This window comes from Coffea arabica, chromosome 7e (assembly GCF_036785885.1).
Source record: "Coffea arabica cultivar ET-39 chromosome 7e, Coffea Arabica ET-39 HiFi, whole genome shotgun sequence".
NCBI lineage: Eukaryota > Viridiplantae > Streptophyta > Magnoliopsida > Gentianales > Rubiaceae > Coffea > Coffea arabica.
Window position 1 is genome coordinate 3,278,116 of NC_092323.1, and position 20,679 is coordinate 3,298,794.

At 38.6% G+C, this 20,679-nt stretch overlaps 4 protein-coding genes across 9 annotated transcripts; 3 read left to right on the forward strand and 1 right to left on the reverse strand.

Annotated features, from left to right (window-relative positions):
• The first annotated feature begins 160 nt into the window (after positions 1 to 160).
• LOC113723126 (uncharacterized) lies at positions 161 to 7,038 on the forward strand. The gene is made up of 5 exons (XM_072058684.1): positions 161 to 664; positions 1,054 to 1,686; positions 5,058 to 5,603; positions 5,702 to 5,990; positions 6,646 to 7,038. The coding sequence occupies exons 2-5, from the start codon at positions 1,060 to 1,062 to the stop codon at positions 6,657 to 6,659; spliced, it is 1,476 nt and encodes a 491-aa protein (XP_071914785.1). The 5' UTR covers positions 161 to 664; positions 1,054 to 1,059; the 3' UTR covers positions 6,660 to 7,038.
• A 220-nt stretch (positions 7,039 to 7,258) lies between these two features.
• LOC140010960 (putative pentatricopeptide repeat-containing protein At3g28640) lies at positions 7,259 to 9,122 on the forward strand. The gene has a single exon (XM_072058683.1). The coding sequence runs from the start codon at positions 7,372 to 7,374 to the stop codon at positions 8,947 to 8,949; it is 1,578 nt and encodes a 525-aa protein (XP_071914784.1). The 5' UTR covers positions 7,259 to 7,371; the 3' UTR covers positions 8,950 to 9,122.
• LOC113723074 (probable E3 ubiquitin-protein ligase ARI7) lies at positions 9,091 to 12,150 on the reverse strand. 3 transcript variants are annotated; one of them, XR_011818160.1, is made up of 3 exons: positions 9,884 to 12,150; positions 9,517 to 9,572; positions 9,091 to 9,266 (listed from the first exon to the last, which is right to left on the reverse strand). XR_011818160.1 is itself a non-coding variant. In XM_072058682.1 (2 exons), exon 1 carries the CDS (start codon positions 11,652 to 11,654, stop codon positions 9,927 to 9,929), a length of 1,728 nt encoding a protein of 575 aa, XP_071914783.1. In that variant the 5' UTR covers positions 11,655 to 12,150; the 3' UTR covers positions 9,091 to 9,266; positions 9,884 to 9,926. The 3 variants fall into 3 exon arrangements, 1 of the variants encoding a protein (XP_071914783.1); XR_011818159.1 differs by having other exon boundaries at positions 9,517 to 9,576; XM_072058682.1 differs by lacking the exon at positions 9,517 to 9,572.
• Positions 12,151 to 14,543: 2,393 nt separating this feature from the next.
• Positions 14,544 to 19,874, forward strand: LOC113723121 (uncharacterized). 4 transcript variants are annotated; one of them, XM_072059533.1, is made up of 16 exons: positions 14,573 to 15,291; positions 15,401 to 15,526; positions 15,630 to 15,689; positions 16,052 to 16,165; positions 16,254 to 16,341; positions 16,692 to 16,837; positions 16,925 to 17,026; positions 17,388 to 17,459; positions 17,536 to 17,635; positions 17,717 to 17,799; positions 18,117 to 18,194; positions 18,298 to 18,396; positions 18,491 to 18,541; positions 18,730 to 18,786; positions 18,899 to 18,940; positions 19,070 to 19,874. In XM_072059533.1, exons 1-16 carry the CDS (start codon positions 15,151 to 15,153, stop codon positions 19,160 to 19,162), a joined length of 1,452 nt encoding a protein of 483 aa, XP_071915634.1. In that variant the 5' UTR covers positions 14,573 to 15,150; the 3' UTR covers positions 19,163 to 19,874. The 4 variants fall into 4 exon arrangements, 3 of the variants coding, with proteins under 3 accessions (XP_071915635.1, XP_071915634.1, XP_071915636.1); XR_011818391.1 differs by lacking the exon at positions 19,070 to 19,874 and having other exon boundaries at positions 14,544 to 15,291; positions 18,117 to 18,189; positions 18,899 to 18,929; XM_072059534.1 differs by lacking the exon at positions 17,388 to 17,459 and having other exon boundaries at positions 14,570 to 15,291.
• The last annotated feature ends 805 nt before the right edge of the window (positions 19,875 to 20,679 follow it).

Below are 20,679 nucleotides of genomic sequence, written 5' to 3' on the forward strand. Positions count from 1 at the left end.
ACCTATAATGGAGTTTTTCAACAAAGCCAAAGCTGTTAGACTTAAGAGTCACTTGGACAAGTACCTGTTGGCGGATGATGACGAACAAACTGTCCGGCAGAGCCGCAATGGCTCCTCGAAAAAGGCTCGCTGGGCGGTCGAATTAGTGGAAGGAAATCCTCACCTCATTCGACTACAGAGCTGCTTTGGGGGATACCTGACAGCTTCTGACGAGCCTTTACTTCTTGGGGTGACAGGTAAAAAGGTGATACAAGGAATTCCGGAGTCGAAGAAAGATCCTTGTATCGAGTGGGAGCCCATAAAAGAAGGGTATAAAGTAAAGCTAAGAACAAAATCAGGGAAGTTCTTGAGGGCAAATGGTGCAGCACCTCCTTTCAGGAACACCATAACTCATGACATCCCCCATAGAACTGCAACACAAGACTGGGTTTTGTGGGAAGTGGATGTGGTGGACATCTCTATTGTGGAGTTTGAGCATTTACAGAGTTGCGAATTATCGCCTTTATCCAGTTTTGCTTGGTCACCGGATGAATTTTCCGATTCATTCACTCCTTCAGTGCCCTCCAGTGCTGCAGTCTCTCCAAATTATCAAGCGGCAATCTCCTCCGACACCCATTGGCCATCAGTTGCATCAAATACTTCTGGATTCGCAAGCTGCAGACAGGTACTCCCACACTCCTTTCCAGTACGAAAACATTACCTTCCGTTTCAGGCGACTTTAAAAAAAATTAACTATAGTTAAAATTGATTGTACACTGAAGAATGCACCTTGTTAGTTGTTACAGTTTACATACTACGAGTTTGTGTATCTATTATCAGTAAATGAGTGTGCAGATCTGTATGTTGGATTGCGCTGTACATCAATTATGTTACTTAAGGGCCTTGTTCCCAATTAAACAAATAAATTCCATCTGGGCACTTTGAGATAGCAATTTTTAGCTGACAAAACATTGCCAAAATTCATTGGAATCTCTTCGCTCTCATTTTCGTGACTTCTAAATGCGAACTCAAACTGCTGCTGGCCGACTGTAAACCATACTTTTTGTGAAGTAGGGCGGAATGGGGTTCTTTGACAAGGCTAAAGCGGTCAGACTTCAGAGCCATCTTGGAAAGTACTTGGTGGCGGATGATGATGAAGAAACAGTCAGGCAAAGCCGAAATGGCTCTTCAAGCAAGGCGCGTTGGACGGTCGAATATGTGGAAGGAAAAAGCAATGTAATTCGGCTAAAGAGCTGCCACGGTCTGTACCTTACGGCCACAGAAGTGGCATTCCTCCTTGGTGCGACTGGGAGAAAGGTACGTCAAACTCTTCCAGCTAAGAAAATGAACTCCTCTATCGAATGGGAGCCTATAAAGGAAGGATTATACGTGAAACTGAGAACTAGTGAAGGGAAATTCTTGAGGGGGAATGGAGGTCCCCCGCCCTGGAGAAACTCTGTTACTCACGACATTCCTCATAGAACAGCTACTCAAGATTGGGTTTTGTGGGGTGTGGATATTGTGGACATTATTTTGTCGGATACAGAGTCGCTCTCAAGTAGTTTATCAGCTTCATCAACCTTTTCTTCACTCCAAGATGGTTATTCGCCTTCGCCTGACAGGGATTCACCAATGGCCTACTTATCCAGGATGAATGGAAGCGCCTTCATCAAGCAAGCAGAGAATGGAAATGCGTCTGTAAAACCGGTATGCTCTCCTCATTTGCTTTCATTTCCTTATCAATTCAACAGTCCCAGGCATTTTTGTTTCCTTTAGTTAGTTGATCCTTTAAGCCATTGTTTGACGTACCAATCTGATCCTTTAAGCCATTGTTGCTAGCAATGACTAAGATTGAGCAGATTCAGCCTGAAAGGTGCTGAATTGAGTCAATTGGCATATTTGTATACTGTTAAGTTTTAATTTTTATCTTAAGAGCCGGATGAGCAGATTTACATATTTGAAGAGTTTAGTAACCCTCCGCAAGCCCAAAACCATTAATTTTGAGTACTTTGCTCCCTTCTGTTTGACAAAATTTATATTCGACCGTTACAAATTACTAACTTTTCAAAATTGCCCCCACTTCTACTAGTTATAGCCTTTATACAAAATTACTCTAGTCCTAATAATTCCCTTCTTCTTATGAATAAAGACCTTACTTTGTCTTCTTTAAAGAAAATACCGCACTCCTATGTGTAGGTTGCTATGTCATAATTCTTTTTTGTTTTTTGACAAATTAGTGGCTAAATACTACAAAAAAGTCCCAAATTTAGATAAACTACCGGATTCACAAGATAAGCATGAGACTTTTGAGAGCAGATCCTCTGTCCAATATTTTGTGTCCAATTTCCTGTCCAATGTGAAACTACGTAGTTTCACTTATTATATCTACTGATGTGGCAACTAAAAATAGATGGTTGTTTGGCTGCCTTATACTTCTTTTTATTTTTTCTTTTTTGGATTTCCTTTGTTTACACAACTTTGTTACAATTCCCATCTTTTTTAAATATTCTTTTGTATTTGAAATCCTTAATACTTTGTTTTAAAAAAGATGAGAATTATAACAAAGTTGTGTAAACAAAGGAAACCCAAAAAAGAAGAAAGAAAAAAAAGTATAAGGCAGCCAAATAGCCACCTATTTTTAGTTGTCACATCAACAGATATAATAAGTGAAACTACGTAGTTTCACATTGGACAGGAAATTGTGCTACGTAGTTTCACATTGGACAGGAAATTGGACACAAAATATTGGACAGAGGATCTGCTCTCGAGACTTTTACCTACCATGGAGAACCGACTGTCCATTGTTTTATAAATGAAACATGGTCAAATTTAGATGAAATACCAAAAATGAAGTTCAAATTTGGTGACTCAAATAATTGGCGTCACAGCACAAAATTGCTTCAGTGATGCTTTTGTTTTTCCCCCGTACTAAACAGTAAGCAAGTTGCTAATGGGGGAAAAGATGAGTTGGATGGCACAGAAAGAAATTAGTGTAATTGAGAGGTCTGAAATTCTAAATCTTTCACTCATACTTAAAAAAAAAAAAAAAAAAAATTTGCTCATGAAAAAAATGGGGAATAATTTGCTAAAAAACAGGGGGGAAAAATTTATTTAAAGAACCACACATCTATTTTGATGAACCATGCATGCTCTTTTGGGTTGGGTCGTGGGTTTAGTTTATATCCGGTGTGTGTGTGTTTCTTAACTAAGGTAAGGGGGGGATGCATGCTCTCTCAACTTTCGACCCATTTTGATTTGGGCTTATTTGGGCAATTAATAGGAACATCAATGGGCTTCACTCTATTTAGAAACAAATTTGGACTGTTTTCTTTCGACTTTAAAATTCAACAAACTGTATATTCTGTGTAATAGAATCACCCATTTAAGAGAAAGATGCCATCGGTGAGGGCCGTGAGGCCCGTGACTAGATACAGAAAAGGCCCTCAGCAAGGCGCAAGTTTACAGTTGTCCTCGCGAAATGTGTTTCATAATCCATGTGAACCAAATTCTGCGTGATGACTGATATTAGGTGTAAGGGAAAATTCTTCAAATGTCCTTTATTTTTTAAATATTAATTTTATGTCTCTTATAAATTTAAATTAATAAAATTTTGCCCCAAACTAGGCTTCTGACTAATTTATACTCTAAACTCATCACTTGACTCGCACGTGATTATTTTTTAGAGGCAAAAAGATTAAATATTATTTGTAATTAAATAAATAACTCGATTCATACTTATTTTTTGCCTCTAAAAAGTGAAATCCTACCCCCAAAACAAATTAGACCCACATTTACTCTAAATTCTTTTTCCTAAAAAATAAAATCTGATCCAATTTTTTTGGCCTCTAAACAAATAAGATATGACCTTTTTATACCTAAAAAATGATCAAAAGTAAAAGGCGAAATAATTTATTTAGCAAAATTTGAGGAATGTTTTAAAAGATTTTTCTTAAATGTAAAATAAGCCAAATTTTTTCTTAGAATAACTGCAACTCATAATGAAACAATTATGAATATATTGAAATATTGATCCATATGAGGTTGGTGTAATGATCAATCTAGAGACAACAAAAATTGTAGGACTTGATTTTAAATCTTTTTATAGGTGATTACTTTTAAATGTTTATATTCGTGTTGGCCTTGTTGGCTAAGTGAATTTTTTGTATATTTATCTAAAATTTCACTTGGCAAAAAATTTGTTTGTCAAATAGGCCAATATTTATTCCAACTTCGATTTCTTCGACCATTCAAAGATTTATTTTGTAACCAAAGGGCCTGTTTGGCAAGCAAGTTTTTTGCTAAATTTATCTGCTATAAGTTTTTTAATAACTTTAACTATATTAACCTTTAAAAACTTTTCAAAATTTTTAAACTATACACTTTAAAATATCCAAAAATTTACACAATTCAAAAATTTTTTCTATAACTTATACAGTAAATTACAATAAAATTTTAAATAAACACCCAAAAAAAACTTATTGGCCAAACAAAGACCAAATATAGTCAATCTGCATCTAGTTATACGGGTAAATGATGGTAGTCACTTGGGTCACGATTTTTTGGGAAGGGAGAGGGGTATGGTGTTTTGGTTTCTTGCGGGGGTGGTTTTTACGGGAACGCTAAGCAATGTTGGAAAAGACTAAAAAGAAGAAATGCTCGGTTGGTTTGCCTAAATACGCAACCGGATGTATATAGTAATATTTTGGTCAAATACACGACTAGCATTCCTTTTTGTATGGCCACTCAAGTGGGAGTCTTGGGCCATCCCTGCCACCGACTGAGTCTGAAACTCAGTTCTGGAAAAAGTATCAAGCCAACTGATAACGACCTCCGACAATATAATCTTAACCATTGATCCACATTTCAAGCCCGAAAAGGTGATCAACGCCAAATCCATATGCTGATTTGTCTATTTGGAATAGTTAAACAGATCCTACGTACAGATCTCTGCCAGACTCTGGATCACGACAATCTATAGTTTCCTTGGTCCAGGTGCCGCTCCAGATCAGGAGATCATCTCGTAGTTTGTTTCTGTAACGCTAATTGTAGTCATATCCTTTCATTTTTATTGATTGCAGAGTCCCGGAATGGAATTCTTCAGGAAAGCTAAATCTGTTAGGCTGAGGAGCCATCACCAGAAGTATTTGTTAGCGGAACGCGATGAGGAAACTGTGATCCAAGATCGTTCTGGCACATCCAAGCACGCAAAATGGACAGTCGAGCTTGTTGAGGGAGTTGACAATGTCGTACGTTTGAAAAGTTGTTATGGCAAGTACCTAACAGCAATAGATGATCAATTCCTTCTTGGCATGACGGGCCAAAAAGTTATTCAAAGTTTGCCCAGAAAATTGGACTCGAAGGTTGAATGGGAGCCTATTAGGGAAGGATTTCAAGTAAGGCTCAAAACAAGATATGGGAATTATTTACGTGCGAATGGGGGATTACCACCCTGGCGAAATTCAGTCACTCATGACATCCCACATATACATCAAGATTGGATTTTGTGGGAAGTTGATACTATTGAGATACGGCCTCCGTCACCCAAGAAAGTCGAACGATCTGAATCATTGGACGAAGACTTGAGCTCTTCTTCCTTTCAGCTTAGAACCCCATCTCAACATGAGGTTCGATCGTTTACCTCTCCTTGTTTACTTCTGATCTCTTTATTACATGTCATGTGATTAGTAAATCGTAACGGAGGATTCTTTGTACACATGCGCAGTCATGCGATTCGTTTGGTGGTTCACCAGTGAAGTATGAAGGCCGAGTAATACATTATCGTGTGGCTGATGATGATGGGAATGTCGATGATGGGATAGAAGGCCATTCCTTCAATTTTAAAGGGCAAAACGTGGAGGAATTGACTCAGAAGTTGGAGGAAGAAACAGAGCTTACAAACATTACAGTGTGCTCAAAAAACAAAATAAACGGGAAACTTTATCCTCTCCGGCTGGGTCTTCCTCCCAACAATGCAACTATGCACGTTGTTGTAGTTCCTTCGACCTCCAGAGGTTTGCCTCTACTTCACTCCCTCTTGCTGGTTTGGGTTAATGTTTAACCTTCTGTGCCAGATTCATTGCAAATTCTGCAGAGTTATCAAACTTGAATAGTTAAATTGGTGGTTTAGAAAGTTGAATACTCATAACAAAGTCATCAAACTGAGCATTTAGAGAGAGAGAGAGAGATGCCTTGTTTCATTGGAGAAATGTTATTCCTGCAGTTGCAGCATACAGCTGGAAGATGTATCTCATCCCCAGAAAATTTTACCAACTCCTAATGTACTCCTAAGCAGATAGCAACTCGTGGGAGGTTTTATCTCTGTCGGCTTCTGCCTCTAGCTGGTCGTAGCATCATCTAGTTAAAAGGATGTAGTTTCCTGTGGAAAAGATTAAACCTTTAAGCTTAGGAAGATGTCAGGAAAATTTTGGCTCTTTTGTCCTTCAATTTCCTTGGATAAGACAAGAATTGAAAAAAAAAAAAAAAAAAGAGCCAGGAAAAAGATGGCATATGAGTAGACTGGAGCTGAAGATAAAATCTGGTCATCATCTTTGAGAATTGAGAATTTGTTGTTAGTATCATTCTGCAAGATCACCAGTATATGTGCTGTATGCTTTTGTACTTACAGGTGGTTTTTTTTTTTTGGCTTGTTTCTGTTTCGCATGTTAGTTGAGCTCTCTTGACTGTGGCAAAGACATTTTCTAGCGATTCCTACCTCGATTTAAGGACGGTGATGGGAAGCATCTTGAAGCATGATCTCAGAGAAAGACGGAGGAATATTCATTTAAAGCTGAAGTTGTAGCAGGAGCCCGGTGACACCTTATCTTTGGGACTGCTAGCTGGAGTTTTCAGGAACTAAGATTTTTTGAACACCAAGATTTGCTTTTGATGGTTAACGATTTTAACTACTAGCTTCTGGTTGGAAGGACATGTTTAAGCATCTCGTAGGAGGAATGAGAGTTGATTTATGTAAATTATGAACTAGCAGCACGCACTTATTCTCCATCAAATTGGTTGAGAAAGAAAAAAGAATGCAAAAACATCCCAATTTCTGGACCACAACCGCAGTTTGATTGATGTTCTAAACCGTGTGGAATGCTACTTTTCAATCCAGTGGAAAATTTTCCATCTTTTTTTCCTGGTTTTTGTTCTTCCTTCCCTCTTTGAGGAAGGAATCTAAATTGTCTTAATATGGAACCAGCCATTTAATTACTAATAATTGGCTGGGAGTCGAGCATGAACGACGCTTCGAAACAAGATGACGGTTTTGGCCACCTAAGAAACCCAACTCATCCCAGCTCATCAGAGATTTCTGAAAAAAGAGAAAAAAGAAGAATCAGCCTTCCAATCCGGCCTTGTTAATGATACTCCACAACTTTCTGTATTCGAAATCGGATGAACCATCTGATAAACGCACATCGCCACTGCAGAACAATTTATACCACCAGTACCCAGCGCAGCATTCGAGCCTGGAAATGGTGCATGTCCATCATTCGACGATGTGCCAGCATGCAGGAACTCAAAGCCATTCACAGCATCTTCATCACCCACGGCCTCCACCGCAACAATTATGCCGTCAGCAAGCTCCTCGACTTTTGTGCGCTCTCCGACTGCGGTGACCTCTCCTACGCCTCCCTCCTCTTCACCCAATTCCCTAGCCCCAGCTGCTATCTTTACAACACTCTAATTAAGGCCTATTCTACTTCTCCTCAACCCCACTTGGCCCTTCAGTACTTCAATCTCATGTCACGCAGTCTTCTACCTCCCGATGGCTACACGTTCCCCTTCGTTCTAATCGCTTGTTCTAACGGTTTTTTCACTTCCGAGGGAAAGCAATTGCACTGTTGGGTAATGAAAAATGGCCTGGCATCCGCAAATCCGCATGTGCAGACGGCGTTGATCCGCTTTTATGTGGAGTCTCAATCGTTGGTTGATGCTCGCCAGCTGTTTGGTGAAATTACTGACTCAGATGTTGTTCAGTGTAACGTGCTCATTAGTGGTTATGTTAAATGTGGAATGGCTTCGGAGGCCTTGGATGTATTTCGCGGAATGCTGTTGCGCGGAGTCGAGCCTGATGAGTTTTGTCTGACCACTGGGCTCACTGCTTGTGCAAAATTAGGGGCTTTAGAACAGGGCAAATGGATTCATGAGTATATTAGGAGGAGGAATTTGATGGGATCTGATACTTTCATTGGAACTCAACTCGTTGACATGTACGCCAAGTGTGGGTGCATTGACATGGCTGTGGAAGTTTTCGAGAGCATCCCTAAAAGAAATAAGTTTTCCTGGGCATCAATGATTGGAGGATTTGCGGCACATGGATATGCTAGGAAAGCAATTGATTGTTTGGAGAGGATGCAGGCGGAAGATGGGATTAAGCCTGACGGGATCGTCATTCTTGGGGTTTTAGCTGCTTGTACACATGCAGGGCTTCCTAGGGAAGGTCAATTTTTGCTGAATAACATGGAAACTCTATTTGGCGTTCCACCTGAGCATGAACATTATAGTTGCATCGTAGACTTGTTATGCAGGGCAGGTCAGTTATGCGAGGCCCTTGAGCTTATCAGAAGCATGCCCATGAAAGCACTGGCTTCTGTATGGGGTGCCTTTCTAAGTGGCTGTCGGATGAACAACAATGTCATTCTTGCAGAGCTTGCTGTTGAGGAGCTATTACAGTTGGAAGGTGGAAATGAAGCAGAAGAAAGTAGTGCTTATGTTCAGTTATCAAATATATATTTGGCTGCACAGAAATGTGAGGATGCACGAAGGTTCAGGAGGATGATTGGTGACCGTGGGCTGAAGAAAGCGCCAGGATGCAGTGCAATAGAGATTGATGGAGAAGTTAATGAATTTGTTTCTGGAGATGTTTCACATCACTGTCTGGCTAACATATGTGCGATACTAGATTTAGTATCTACTGATTTATCGATTGGTCGGTCGTGGCAAATGGAAGATCTAGCTTATATGCAATGACAAATTGATGCATACAGCCTCTGGTTTTCAATCAAAAAACTTGTTCAAGCTGCAATTGGAAGCTAATACATGTCTACACGGACTTCATAGACAGATTAATTCAGCATTTAGTTAGCTGTTTTTGTCATGACTCACCAATCAGATTTTGAATATCTTGATTTTTGGATCCCAAACATGCCATGAAGGTAAGATTCTCTCTTACAGCAGGACAATCCAGGCTACACACGCTTTTACATTGCACTTGAAACTGAAGCTCAAATAATAATATAGTTGATTGACCAAATAATCTTCATTTGTTGTTACGTCAAACTTCTTCCCTATGGAGCGATCATTGAAAACAAAAAAAAGAATGAAGAGGATTCAGGATAACAGTATGACAAGTAAATACCAGAGTAATGGTGTTTCTTTTTCACCAACAAGGAATCATTGAATCCCGCCCCCCACCCCCACACCCACACACACAAAAACACCACCCACAAAAACAAAAAAATGAAGAAGATTCTGGATGACAGTATGACAAGTAAATACCAGAGTAATGGTATTTTTTTTCATCAAGAAGGGCTTTACCTGGGTATCATGAACTTTACTTTTCAATTCCTGGGCAAAAGTTCATGGATCTGTAACTATCTAATACACAAGCGAACGATAAGAGCAACATAAGCAAATTAGCAATACATACATAAATAGAGAGACTGATATGATTTAAGTTCTACCAAAGACAAAAGTACCTTAAAAAAACCATCTACTGAAACAGAAACCTAGGAGAGTTCTCCTCCACACGGACACGAGCCAATACTAAATGTGACTGTTTCTTTCTTTTTTAACTACTTTTATTCCTTACATCTCCAAACTTTGTCTATCATCAGGAACCCACTACCCTAAAGATTAACAAGGCCAGTGAAGTGGCCATTTCAATGAGAGTAGAGTTGCATACATGGTTATTGGACCAACATCTGGAAGAAAGCATTCACGCACTCTCAACTGCCTGAATTTCGCACCTTCTGCTTCCCCGACCTGTCATGTTTTGTCCCTTCCTTGCGCTTCCCGTTCCCTTTCTGTTTACTGCTCCCAGCTGCACCTTTTGAGCTTGTCTTGCTACAAGTTCCTACTGAATCCACATCAGCGAGGCCATTCTCTAATGCTCTAACCAAGTTCTCAAAGTAATTTCTTGTCACAGCCGTCAAACCTGTTAACTTTGTACGAAAATCATTGAAATCATCAGAAGGTTTTTCTGCTTTGAGGTAAGTCTCCAATTCCTTCTCTGCACACTGATGAAGCCTTTCCAAGCCAACCTCTGCCTCACCTTGCAAGTACTCAAAAAACCGCCTTTTGGTGTCCAAATTCTCGGGTAGGTAGTATCCATAAGCATATGTCCACTTTAGCACTCTCCTACATTCCACTATCTGAAGCCAAGCATCAGTAATGAACTTCAACTGCGTCTCAGGTTGGCACTGTATTTCACTTAGCCTCACAAGATGGTTAGTTTGCATTTGGTGCAAATCTGTTAAAGCTTTTAGCCTTGACTTTTGGTTGGCAGCCCACCGCTCGTAATAATGTGTATATCTCTCCAAAGATTTCCTGGCCATTTCCCTCCTCCTTTCAGTCTCATCAACTGCTCCTTCTTTCTTGGTCACGCTGAAACCGTTACAAGCATAGCCACCTGTTCCCCTACCATGTTCTCTCCATGAACCGAGACACAGCCAGCAAAACTCAAACCCACAAGGCGACCTGCAAGTCATATGCATACAGCCATGGTTCTTCTCAATTGGTCTCTTGCATTTTGGACAAGGCTTGGTGTAAGCCAAAATCCAGTTAGTGTTCTCGGACTCTGCATTGTTTTTCAAGATCCACTTGGCCACAGTCTCACAATCCACGGGGCGATGGGCATCCTCAGTACAATTCCAACAAAATCCGTACGAGCAATTGCAAGTAACATCATGGTTGCCACTCCCAACCACAAATTCAACCGCACACTCACACTCTGGACCAGGACACCACTTAATTTTCCTATTATCCTCTATGTAAGATCGAACAAGGTACCTGCGGTACTTCTCCTTAAATTCACGGGTAACCAAATCATCAATCATATTTTGACCTACAGCTGCATTGCAAGAAGGGTCAGGACACCTTAAAGTCACGCAACCAGGGCCATCGTTAATGGCGTTATTTATATACCCTTGCCAACATGCACGACAGAAAGGATGCCCACATGCAGCAGCTCTGATCTCACAGAACGAATAGCTATCAAAACAAATCCCACAGGTTACCTCCTCATCGGCTGAAAATTGAACGATCGGCTCCTCCAACAAGCCAACAGCCTTGCGGACCCTTTCTTCGTCTGAGAACCACTCTTCGTGCACAGTGCTCACACTCCAATTATAACGGCGTAGCAGTAGGCTTGCTACTTCTCTGGATACAGAGAGAACAGTGGATACCTTAGTGATGTCATCCTCTTGACGACATCGTATGTCTTCCTCCTTCAAGATGGTATAATTCTTCTGGCTTTGCGGACTGTGTAGGAGATCATCGGAGTCGTTACTGATGAAGTCGTAATCCGGTGCCGAATCAGAGTTGAACCCGCAGTCTTCGTCACTGTCCATGGACGACATGGGGGTGTCGCTGTTGCCGCCACCGTAAAAGTCATCATCATCATCCCCTGAATCCACATCGATCACGTCGTGCCAATCGCCTTCCAGATACCCCATAATTCACCGAATTTTGGACCTATAAATTATTAATAATTCACCTAGCAATTGAAGAGCAAAACATCAACTTCAAAAACCGCAAAATTAAAGGACAACGAAAGATGAATAGATAAAGGAAAACCCCTAGTAAAACCCTAGCATTGGGGTCTGAAGATCGGAGCAGGGGGTGCTTGCGGACGATGATGGGTAATTAGGTCAGGGTACAAGGAGATCATCGTCACTTCAGCAGAAATACACATGGGAAACGTCGTAATCAAGTTGAAAGAAGGTGTTTTTGTTTTCGTTTTTTTGGGGAGGAGGGCGGGGGCAGGGAGGTCTCTGTGTCTCTGTGTGTGTGTGCGTGGATACTATGTTGGAAGGTGCAACCGTGACGGAGTGGGCATCTGTGAGGGTGGCACTAGCTGTTACTACTTTTTTCCGCGAAATTATACCAAAAGCTTGGTACAAATTCTTGTTGGTTTTCATTCGCTTTTCTTTGTTTGGACCCGGACAAAGTAGGTTTCCAGATTTCTAATTTGATACTTAAAATACCTTTTGTCCAAAAAAACAATAATATAATTGCCACACTACTATTTTCAATTAACAACTATTGGGGTTGTGCTCTTTTTAATATTTTCAGGAATTGAGAACTTGGGAGTTCATTGAAATTTTGGAATGAAAAGGGATTTTAAAACAATTTGTTTAAGTTGCTTTTTAGCGTAAAAAAGTAGTATAGTAGCATGGCACAAGTGCTGCCATCCGTCAAAAAATTGTTCATCTCAAAAACTTTCTCTTAAAGTTTGGTTAAAGTTGCAATTAACCTCTTTATATTCATTTCTTTTCACTTTACTCCCTAGTTCAATCCAATTAATCAAGTTAACTATCAAAATATTTGAGTTGACAAAAATGCCTTTCTACATTATTCATAAGGAAAGGTCATCACAATATTCTTAGATGTTCAAATCATATGGTTTGATTTTTGTCATCGAATAATTATTTATTTGATAAAATAAATTGAAAACCAATATTACTTTTTTTTTTTTTTGACAGAATCACCATGCATGTAATTACGTCAAGTTAGTAGATCCTAAACTTTGAGAAAAATATTGAGAAGTATGTGCTATATTGAATCAAGGGTTGTGGAAAAAAAAAAGTAAATTTTACACCATATCACATATTTCTTTTGCCTGATTGCCATATAGCACATATTTCTATTCCTTTTATTACAAAGTTTAGGGTTTACCCACTTTAAATAATTACAAGCATGACAATTATATGCAGAAAAAGAATACTAATATTTCCATTTATTTTATCCAAAACTTAAAAACAACAAATATTCTATGGTAAAAAGCATATATTGTAATTTGAACATCTAAAGAATCTTGTCAGAGTTTCTCTTATAAACTATGCACAAGAGTGTTTTTGTTCAACTCAAATATTTTAATAGTTAATGAGTTGGATAAAATAAAAGGTAATAAAAGTGAGAAGAAATAAATATTGGGGGGTAAACTATAATTTTGACCAAACATTTAGGGGAGTTTTTATAATTAACTCTTGACTTTTTTTTTCCTGTTTAAGAGTAAAGTAGTATAGTACAAATCTGTCATCTTTCTTAAAACTTGAATTGTGGGGCTTAGCCGTAAAAAAAAAATGCTTCTTTATATTACCCTTTTCAAATGTTACTGTGTATTATGGTTTCCAAGAAAAGTTTGTATGAAATTAAGATAATTAGTGTAGTACAGTGTTATATGAGTGAACAAATTCACTTGCATAGCTTTAACAAAACCAATATACACCAACGTTCAAATGTATAAATTGGCAAGCAACGGATAAGCAAAGGAGAGCTTCAGTTGCGTTTCTTCCTTCATATCTCCTTTAGCCCATACCAATAGTGTTTTGAAAAACTGGATTAGATTGGTCAGTCGATCAATTGAACCGCGAATCGAATGTCTTCAGCTTGGCTCAATGAATAATTTAAAGAATCAATTGAATCGGTCAATTTTGGTTAAGAATCGATTGAACTGGTGTAGCTGAAAAAAATCGAGAGGTTCAATTGATTTGTTATTAAATTTTTATTTTTTAAAATAAATAATTTAGTTTTACTCAAAATTTTTATTACTAAATAAATAAAAAATTATTAAACATTTAAACCAAAATTGAACCGATCAAACCGTGAATCAAAAGGTATTTTGGCTTATTTTTCGGTCCAAAATTAAAAACATTGCATACCAATCGCAACTAGGATAATAGGGTGCCTATTTGTCTTATATTTTTGGTTTAATTGGAGCCGCAATCAAACTAAACAAAGCATCTTTAATAAAGCTATAGCAAAATTTTTTAATAAAGCAATAGGATTACTAGTTACGGTCCCCTTTGTTTTAAGTCAAATATTTTTTTGTCTGCAATGACAATTATCTAACCTATCCTATTATGTGGAGAAGTTTAATGAAGCTTGTATGAGTTTTTTTTTTTTGAGTCAAATACTTTTTTTTTTTTTTATAACAACAACTATCTAACATATTCCTATTATGTGGGAGGAATCTAAGGAGATTTGAACGAGGATTGATGGGTGAAACACCAGACCAGAAGAATAAGAGGTATTTGTTGAGGGAATCTAAGAAGGTTTGTATGAGGGGTTGAGGGGTGAAATACCAAATCAGACAAGAAAATGATACTTTATAACTATCTAACTTATTCCTATTCTATGGATGAGTTTAAAAGGGCAACTTGTTGAGGAAATCTAAAGAGGTTTGTATAAGAGTTGAAGGGTGAAACATTAGACCAAGATGTACTTTACAATTATCTAACCTATTTCTATGTTATGAAGGAGTTTAAAAAGGCTTGTATGAGAGTTGAGGGGCCAGACACCAGACCAAACAAGAACAAATGTACTTTGTAACTATCTAACCAATTCTTATTTTATGGATAACAAGATTTACTTTGTAACTATCTAACCTATTGTTATTTTATGGATGAGTCTAAAATTGCAAATATTTAACCTACTACTACCTTATGCAGGGGTCTAAAAAGGCTACTTATTTGGGGAGTTTAAGCAGGTTTGTATAAGGGTTGAAGGGAGAAACGTAGATCAGATTAGAATAACTGTATGGAGGAGTCTAAAAAGATTTGTACGAGGGCTGAGGGGTGAAACACCGTATAAGAACTGTACTTTTTGTGTGATGTATTAGACAGCATTTGAACATTCGACTTAATACATAGGAGAGTTTTGAAGGGGTTCTTCCTTGCCATTGGACGAAGGCAAATGGTTTTTTGGAGTCAAATACTAGTTGCCGTGAATCACAGAAGGTAGAAGAAATTCCGACCCTGTGAGGACAAGCTTGTCAATCCAGAAGTTTTCTTCTGGTGGTAAAAACTGGTAACAAGTATCAGGGGATTATATAACTATATTTTGGCTCCCTGTCTCTTCGTTCCCCACCTTGAGTTTGTGAGCGACGGGGTAGTCGCCGGGAAGCACCCAAAGACCATCTCGAGGTTTGAAGAGCAAGGACCAAGAAACATGAGCCTAACCTTCCCGCGGGTTCTTCATGCTCCTGGTCTCCTTTACCGTAGTTTGACTTGCACCAATCACACAGGTTATCTACTTTTCTTGCCCCGGACGAGAAGATTTTGTGCAATTACCATCTCATCAGTTTCCAAGGTTTGTGCTGCTTCCACACATTCATACTCAGTTTCAGCAATTTAACCAATATTAGATGTGGTTTTCTTCATCGTTCTCCCTTAAAAATGTGATCTTATTGTCTTTGCAGTCAAGTGAAGAGCTAATGGTGGTGGTGGGAGGTGGAGCTGCTGGAATATATGGTGCAATCAGGGCAAAAACTCTGGCCCCCAATCTTAAAGTAGTTGTTGTCGAAAAGGGAAAAGCTTTATCCAAGGTTTACTCTTTGTTTGTTTCTTTGCCATTTGGAAATTTTTTTGTTGGTTTGGATGTATTAGTGCATTACCCAGTTTTAAGTGATGACTCCAATGTCTTGGCAGGTTAAGATTTCTGGAGGTGGTCGCTGCAATGTGACTAACGGTCATGGCGTTGACAATATGGTAGGTTTTTTCATTTATAACGCTAATTGAGTGATGTATACTGGTCTAGCTGGGAGTAAATTGTTCCGTGGTACGGGTTTATTGGAGGAAATATTTTTTTTGACGTAAGGATGTTAGCCTAGGCCCTTTTAACTTCTGAATTGGAAAAATTGTGATGAATTCACCAAACTGAAAACTTTGGAGTGGACATCATGTAATGACCCCTTTCATGTGATCTTCAAGAGTATGAACGGGATAGGATTTTAGATTCTCTGGTAATTTTTTTTGTTATGTGCTTCTGAATGAGCTAAGAGTTCACTATTTGACTGAAGTTTGTGGTCTTTAGATTAATGTTACTGATATATGGTGCATGGACCCAGTAGATTTTGGCAGAACACTACCCCAGGGGACACAAGGAACTGCGAGGGTCTTTTTTCAAGATGCATAGCCCAATGGACACTATGACTTGGTTTTCTGATCATGGGGTAGAGCTTAAGGTAATACCACAAGCTGCTAGGCTGCTTTTCTTTTACCTTTTGCAAATATCCTTCGTATTCACTATTAAGTTTGACCATTATGCCTCAGACTGAAGATGATGGAAGGGTTTTTCCTGTCAGTAACAGTTCATCTTCTGTAATTGATTGCCTCTTGTCTGAAGCCAAGAGCAGAGGAGGTAGGTTGACTCAACAGTGCAGTTCATTTTTGAAAATATTTGGCATTATAAAAATTTATATATCTTATTGATAAGCTTGGGAAGAAAATTATTGGTTTTTCATATCTTCTGTTTAGCTATTTCTGATGACTTTTTGTTTGATTTGGACGAACTTACCTTGTACTTGATAGCTGAATGTATATACACTTTACCATGTAAAACATGTGAGGACAGTTTGTAAAGGAATTGATGTGGTTATCTTAGAACTCAGAATTGTTGTCTTAGTTAAACTTAAGAGTCTTATTGGAGAGTGCCATGCTCACCTTACATTTTACGAGCACATCAAGCTGATATGTGAGTTTCTCTAACAGTTATACTGCTGACTGGAAAGGTTGTGACAAGTGCTTCCAGTATTGCCAGAGGGAAATTCACTGTCAGGGTAGAGAAACAGACAGCTGATATTGTAGAGTATGTGGAAGCTGAGTATCTTCTAATTGCAAGTGGAAGCAGCCGGCAGGTCAAATCTTTTGGCTGATTCAGTTGTGTTACATCACATGGAATCCCAAGTTTTTTTTGTTGACGAGTACCTGTGATGATGGTCCAGGGTTATAGTCTTGCTGCTCAGCTTGGTCACACTATTGTGGAACCTGTACCGAGCCTATTCACTTTCAAGATTGATGATGTCCAGCTAGCAGAGTTGTCTGGGGTGATTATCTGCTCATGCTTTTATACTTCAATTCTTTTCTCCCTCTAATTAGTGACTTTTGGCATATTGCGAGTCAGTAGATAAAAACTTTGTTGTTCATGCTCAGTGATTGTTACCTGAAGCAAATTAAGTATGACTCATAGAGGATAGACTTTTGAAGTATTGTGAATAAGCAATTGGAGAAAGAAAGGGTATTACACTGAGTGTTGCATGACAATGGTATCAGAGGAATAGTAATTTGTCACTGTCATAATCTGTCTTGTACTGATGTAAGCTCATAGCAGATTTATCTGCTTTCCAATAATGTTATTTTTAAATCTCTATAAATAAAGCATCTATTTTCTGTACTTTCCATGCTTAGGTTACATTCACCAAGGTAAAAGCTAAATTGAAACTAGATACCATGCAGAAGAATGTACCACAGCTTACACAGGCAAGCTCTTGCGGTTATTTTTATTTGTAGATAATGAATCTGCAAGCTAGCATATCAGTAATACTGGCATTTCTAGGTTGGACCAATGTTGGTAACGCATTGGGGGCTTAGTGGTCCAGTGATTCTTCGCCTATCTGCATGGGGAGCCCGTGATCTTTCCAGTTCAAATTATAAAGGTATTAAAATACTTAATTTTCTGTTACCGGTTTCAGATCTTAATATTTTCATCTGTTTAGTGAAGTATCATACCCGTTCAGGCATCCTTGAAGTAGATTTTGCTCCTGATCTTCATGCTGAAGATGTAAAATCTGTTCTCAATCAACACAAGAATCAATTCCCAGTAATAATCTTTCTGACCCTACAACTGTTGCACAGACCCACACTACTCTTTCTTTTACTTTCTTTTCATTATAATGATTAATAATCTCAGCCTGTGTCTTTTGCTAAGACAATGTTGTATCCATTTCTGACTGCTATCACATTTGATGTTTAGTCCAAAAGAATATGAAATCTACATTGTGACTAATCTGCTATTTCTTATGTGCCTCTACAGTTAAGATAAAAGTAAATATCTTAAGCATTTTTTTGCAACTTTTGGCAAGTTACTGCATGGCTGGTATGTTAGTTTTGTCCTCTTTTCCTTTTGTTTCTTTTCAGAAGCAAAAGTTGCTCAGTTCGTGGCCTTCTGAATTTGGCCTGGCAAAAAGATTCTGGAAATATATAATAGACCGTAAGGTTGAGTTATGATGCTGTTGGAAGATCAAGTTTTGGCTTCTGCGCTGCGAGTGAATATTATCTGATTGTCACAGAGTTCTGTTCTTGTATGTGAATTACGCAGGGTCTATCTGGAGATATCCTCTGGTCTTCAATCTCTCGCGGCTCATTAACATCAGTTGCTTTTCTCTTAAAACACTGTACCTTTAATGTCATAGGCAAGGTACCTTTCGGCCACTTACCTCTAAAAGATGTATTTTTTCATCAAATAATTTGTCAATGTGGAAGTTAAAAAGAATTATTTACTTATTGTGAAGGGTCAATTTAAGGATGAGTTTGTCACGGCTGGAGGAGTTCCGTTGTCTGAGGTGCTCTCTCTTTGTTGCATCTCCTTTCTTTTTGTTTTTATATGTGTGATGGGGATCCTCTGGGCCTTTGGTCATATGCTCTGTCTAAAAGTCACTGAGCATGTCTGGTCATTCGCAGAGTTCACATCCATTCCTTGCTGGGAAGATAGTTTCCTAGGTCTATTTCATTATTTGATGTCTTCTTGCAGATTTACCTGAATACAATGGAAAGCAGGATTCAGTCCAATCTGTTCTTTGCTGGGGAGGTATCTTCCTAGGTCTACTTGATGGGTGTAGATTTGTTTGTCTTTTGCTCTTTTGGAACATCACCTGAAAACTATGCTATTACATCTGAATTGATGTTGAAACTTTCTGTAGGTACTGAATGTTGATGGCGTTACTGGTGGTTTCAATTTCCAGGTAATTGAAAAATATGTTGAGAGCCATTCGTTGATTGTTTAACTGATGTAGGGTAGACTGATGTGATGACAGCTTTGTAGATTTTCAAATGGTAGGATATATTGACAGGAATTTCATCAAAATTTTCAGAATGCCTGGTCTGGTGGATACATTGCGGGGACAAGTGTCGGTAACCTTGCTAATGGCAGTAACCCTAGATACAGAGAGGAGGATGTTGCGTAGAGAAACACAGAATGTGGCATGCTCAAACATGGCAAAAGGTGGTACGAATGCTCAATATTTATGATTCTGCTAATAAATGGTACAGTCCTATTTCCAGATTTTGGTATCAAGAGAGGTATGTGGCAGTTTGTGTTTGCGAAGGTGGTTAGACAGAATTAAGTTGTCATCTTCGGTAAGGGAAAGCTTCATCCAGGAGAACACAACTATATATTCTCGAACAATGTCAGCTCTTCATCAGATGTTGATGCTATTTTCTGGAGAGATATTACCCCATTTCCTCCCCGCAATTGGCGGAGCAAAGCATCCAAAACCTCTTTTTAGAATGCTGCAGAAAAAGTTCTTGCACGCTACAGACTACTCCATTCGGCCAACAGTTTGAAGTCTGCAGTCTGCACATCAAAGCTTGAACTTCTTCTCCGATTGATGTCACTTGGTGCATGCTTCCAGATGTCAAGGAAATGAAGCTTTTCTGAATACTCAGTTTTCAAATCATGAAAACAATCTGGACAAATTTCACAATGCAGTTTGGGCCCGTCCAAATTAGTCGTCCTCATTGCCGGGAGCAATACTCAAAAAAACTAGAGAGGAAAACTGAGTCAAATTTTCTGAATTCGGAGGTTCTTTGTAGTTTGATTAGTCAAGGAGTTGGTTCCTTTTCAAAAACAGATGCAGCTTTTAGTAGATTAATAGATCATTGATGACATTATATGAATTGGTCCTTTTCAATGTGCTTAAAGAAAAGGAGTCCCATATTGTTTCTAAAACAATAATATATATGGCTATGGAAAATTTCAAGAAGAAGAAAGAAGTTACTACTGTATTTTCATACGTAGACAACAATAAATTCAAGGGCTTGTAAAAGTAAAACTTCAACAAGAAAGGGTTGATCAATTGCATTCCCGGTTTGTTGAGCTTGGCCAGGCGACCCGGTTACTGGTTCATCCAACCTCACCCACATGTTTTTCACATCACAGCACTGACCATATCCATGTTGTGCCTTTGGATTTTCACAAATGAAGTGATGTTCTGTTACTACTTACTAGCGACCACAGGACACTGAAAAAAGTATTCGTTCAAAGTTTAATTGGAAAGTAATAAGTTGCAACTTTTATCTCGAATATGCTGTCGCCTGGATACTCGCCTGGCATTTCCTTTTATCATTTCTAATCATGGAATTCAGAATCGCTCAACATCAAGTCTCCTTAACGGAACAAAAGTGGGAATCTGGGGAAATGACGACAGAGCATGAACAGTACTAAAATTTAAAAGTGGAAATGAATGAAAAATTTGGTATGCCCTTTTACGGCTATAAACAAAAAAGTAAACCTCAGATCTATTTTTTCGTTCCAAAGGTTTATTTCACTCGCGTTTTCTTGGATGTTGATTGTGTTTAATATCCTTTCTAATTTTTATGATAAGCATGTTAAAACTTTGAATTGTTTCCCTTAACATCAAAACCATGGTGTATGAAAGTCGTCACATACACGCCTTTGAGAAATTTATAAATTCCTAACTGA

Coding starts and splice junctions, on each gene's coding strand:
- LOC113723126 (XM_072058684.1), top strand. CDS start 1,060: ATGGGGTTCTTTGACAAGGCTAAAGCGGTCAGACTTCAGAGCCATCTT. Junction 1,687..5,057: donor GAAATGCGTCTGTAAAACCG/GTATGCTCTCCT, acceptor TATTGATTGCAG/AGTCCCGGAATGGAATTCTT. Junction 5,604..5,701: donor GAACCCCATCTCAACATGAG/GTTCGATCGTTT, acceptor ACACATGCGCAG/TCATGCGATTCGTTTGGTGG.
- LOC140010960 (XM_072058683.1), top strand. CDS start 7,372: ATGAACCATCTGATAAACGCACATCGCCACTGCAGAACAATTTATACC.
- LOC113723074 (XM_072058682.1), bottom strand. CDS start 11,654: ATGGGGTATCTGGAAGGCGATTGGCACGACGTGATCGATGTGGATTCA.
- LOC113723121 (XM_072059533.1), top strand. CDS start 15,151: ATGAGCCTAACCTTCCCGCGGGTTCTTCATGCTCCTGGTCTCCTTTAC. Junction 17,800..18,116: donor AACACAAGAATCAATTCCCA/GTAATAATCTTT, acceptor GTTTCTTTTCAG/AAGCAAAAGTTGCTCAGTTC. Junction 18,787..18,898: donor ATCTGTTCTTTGCTGGGGAG/GTATCTTCCTAG, acceptor AACTTTCTGTAG/GTACTGAATGTTGATGGCGT.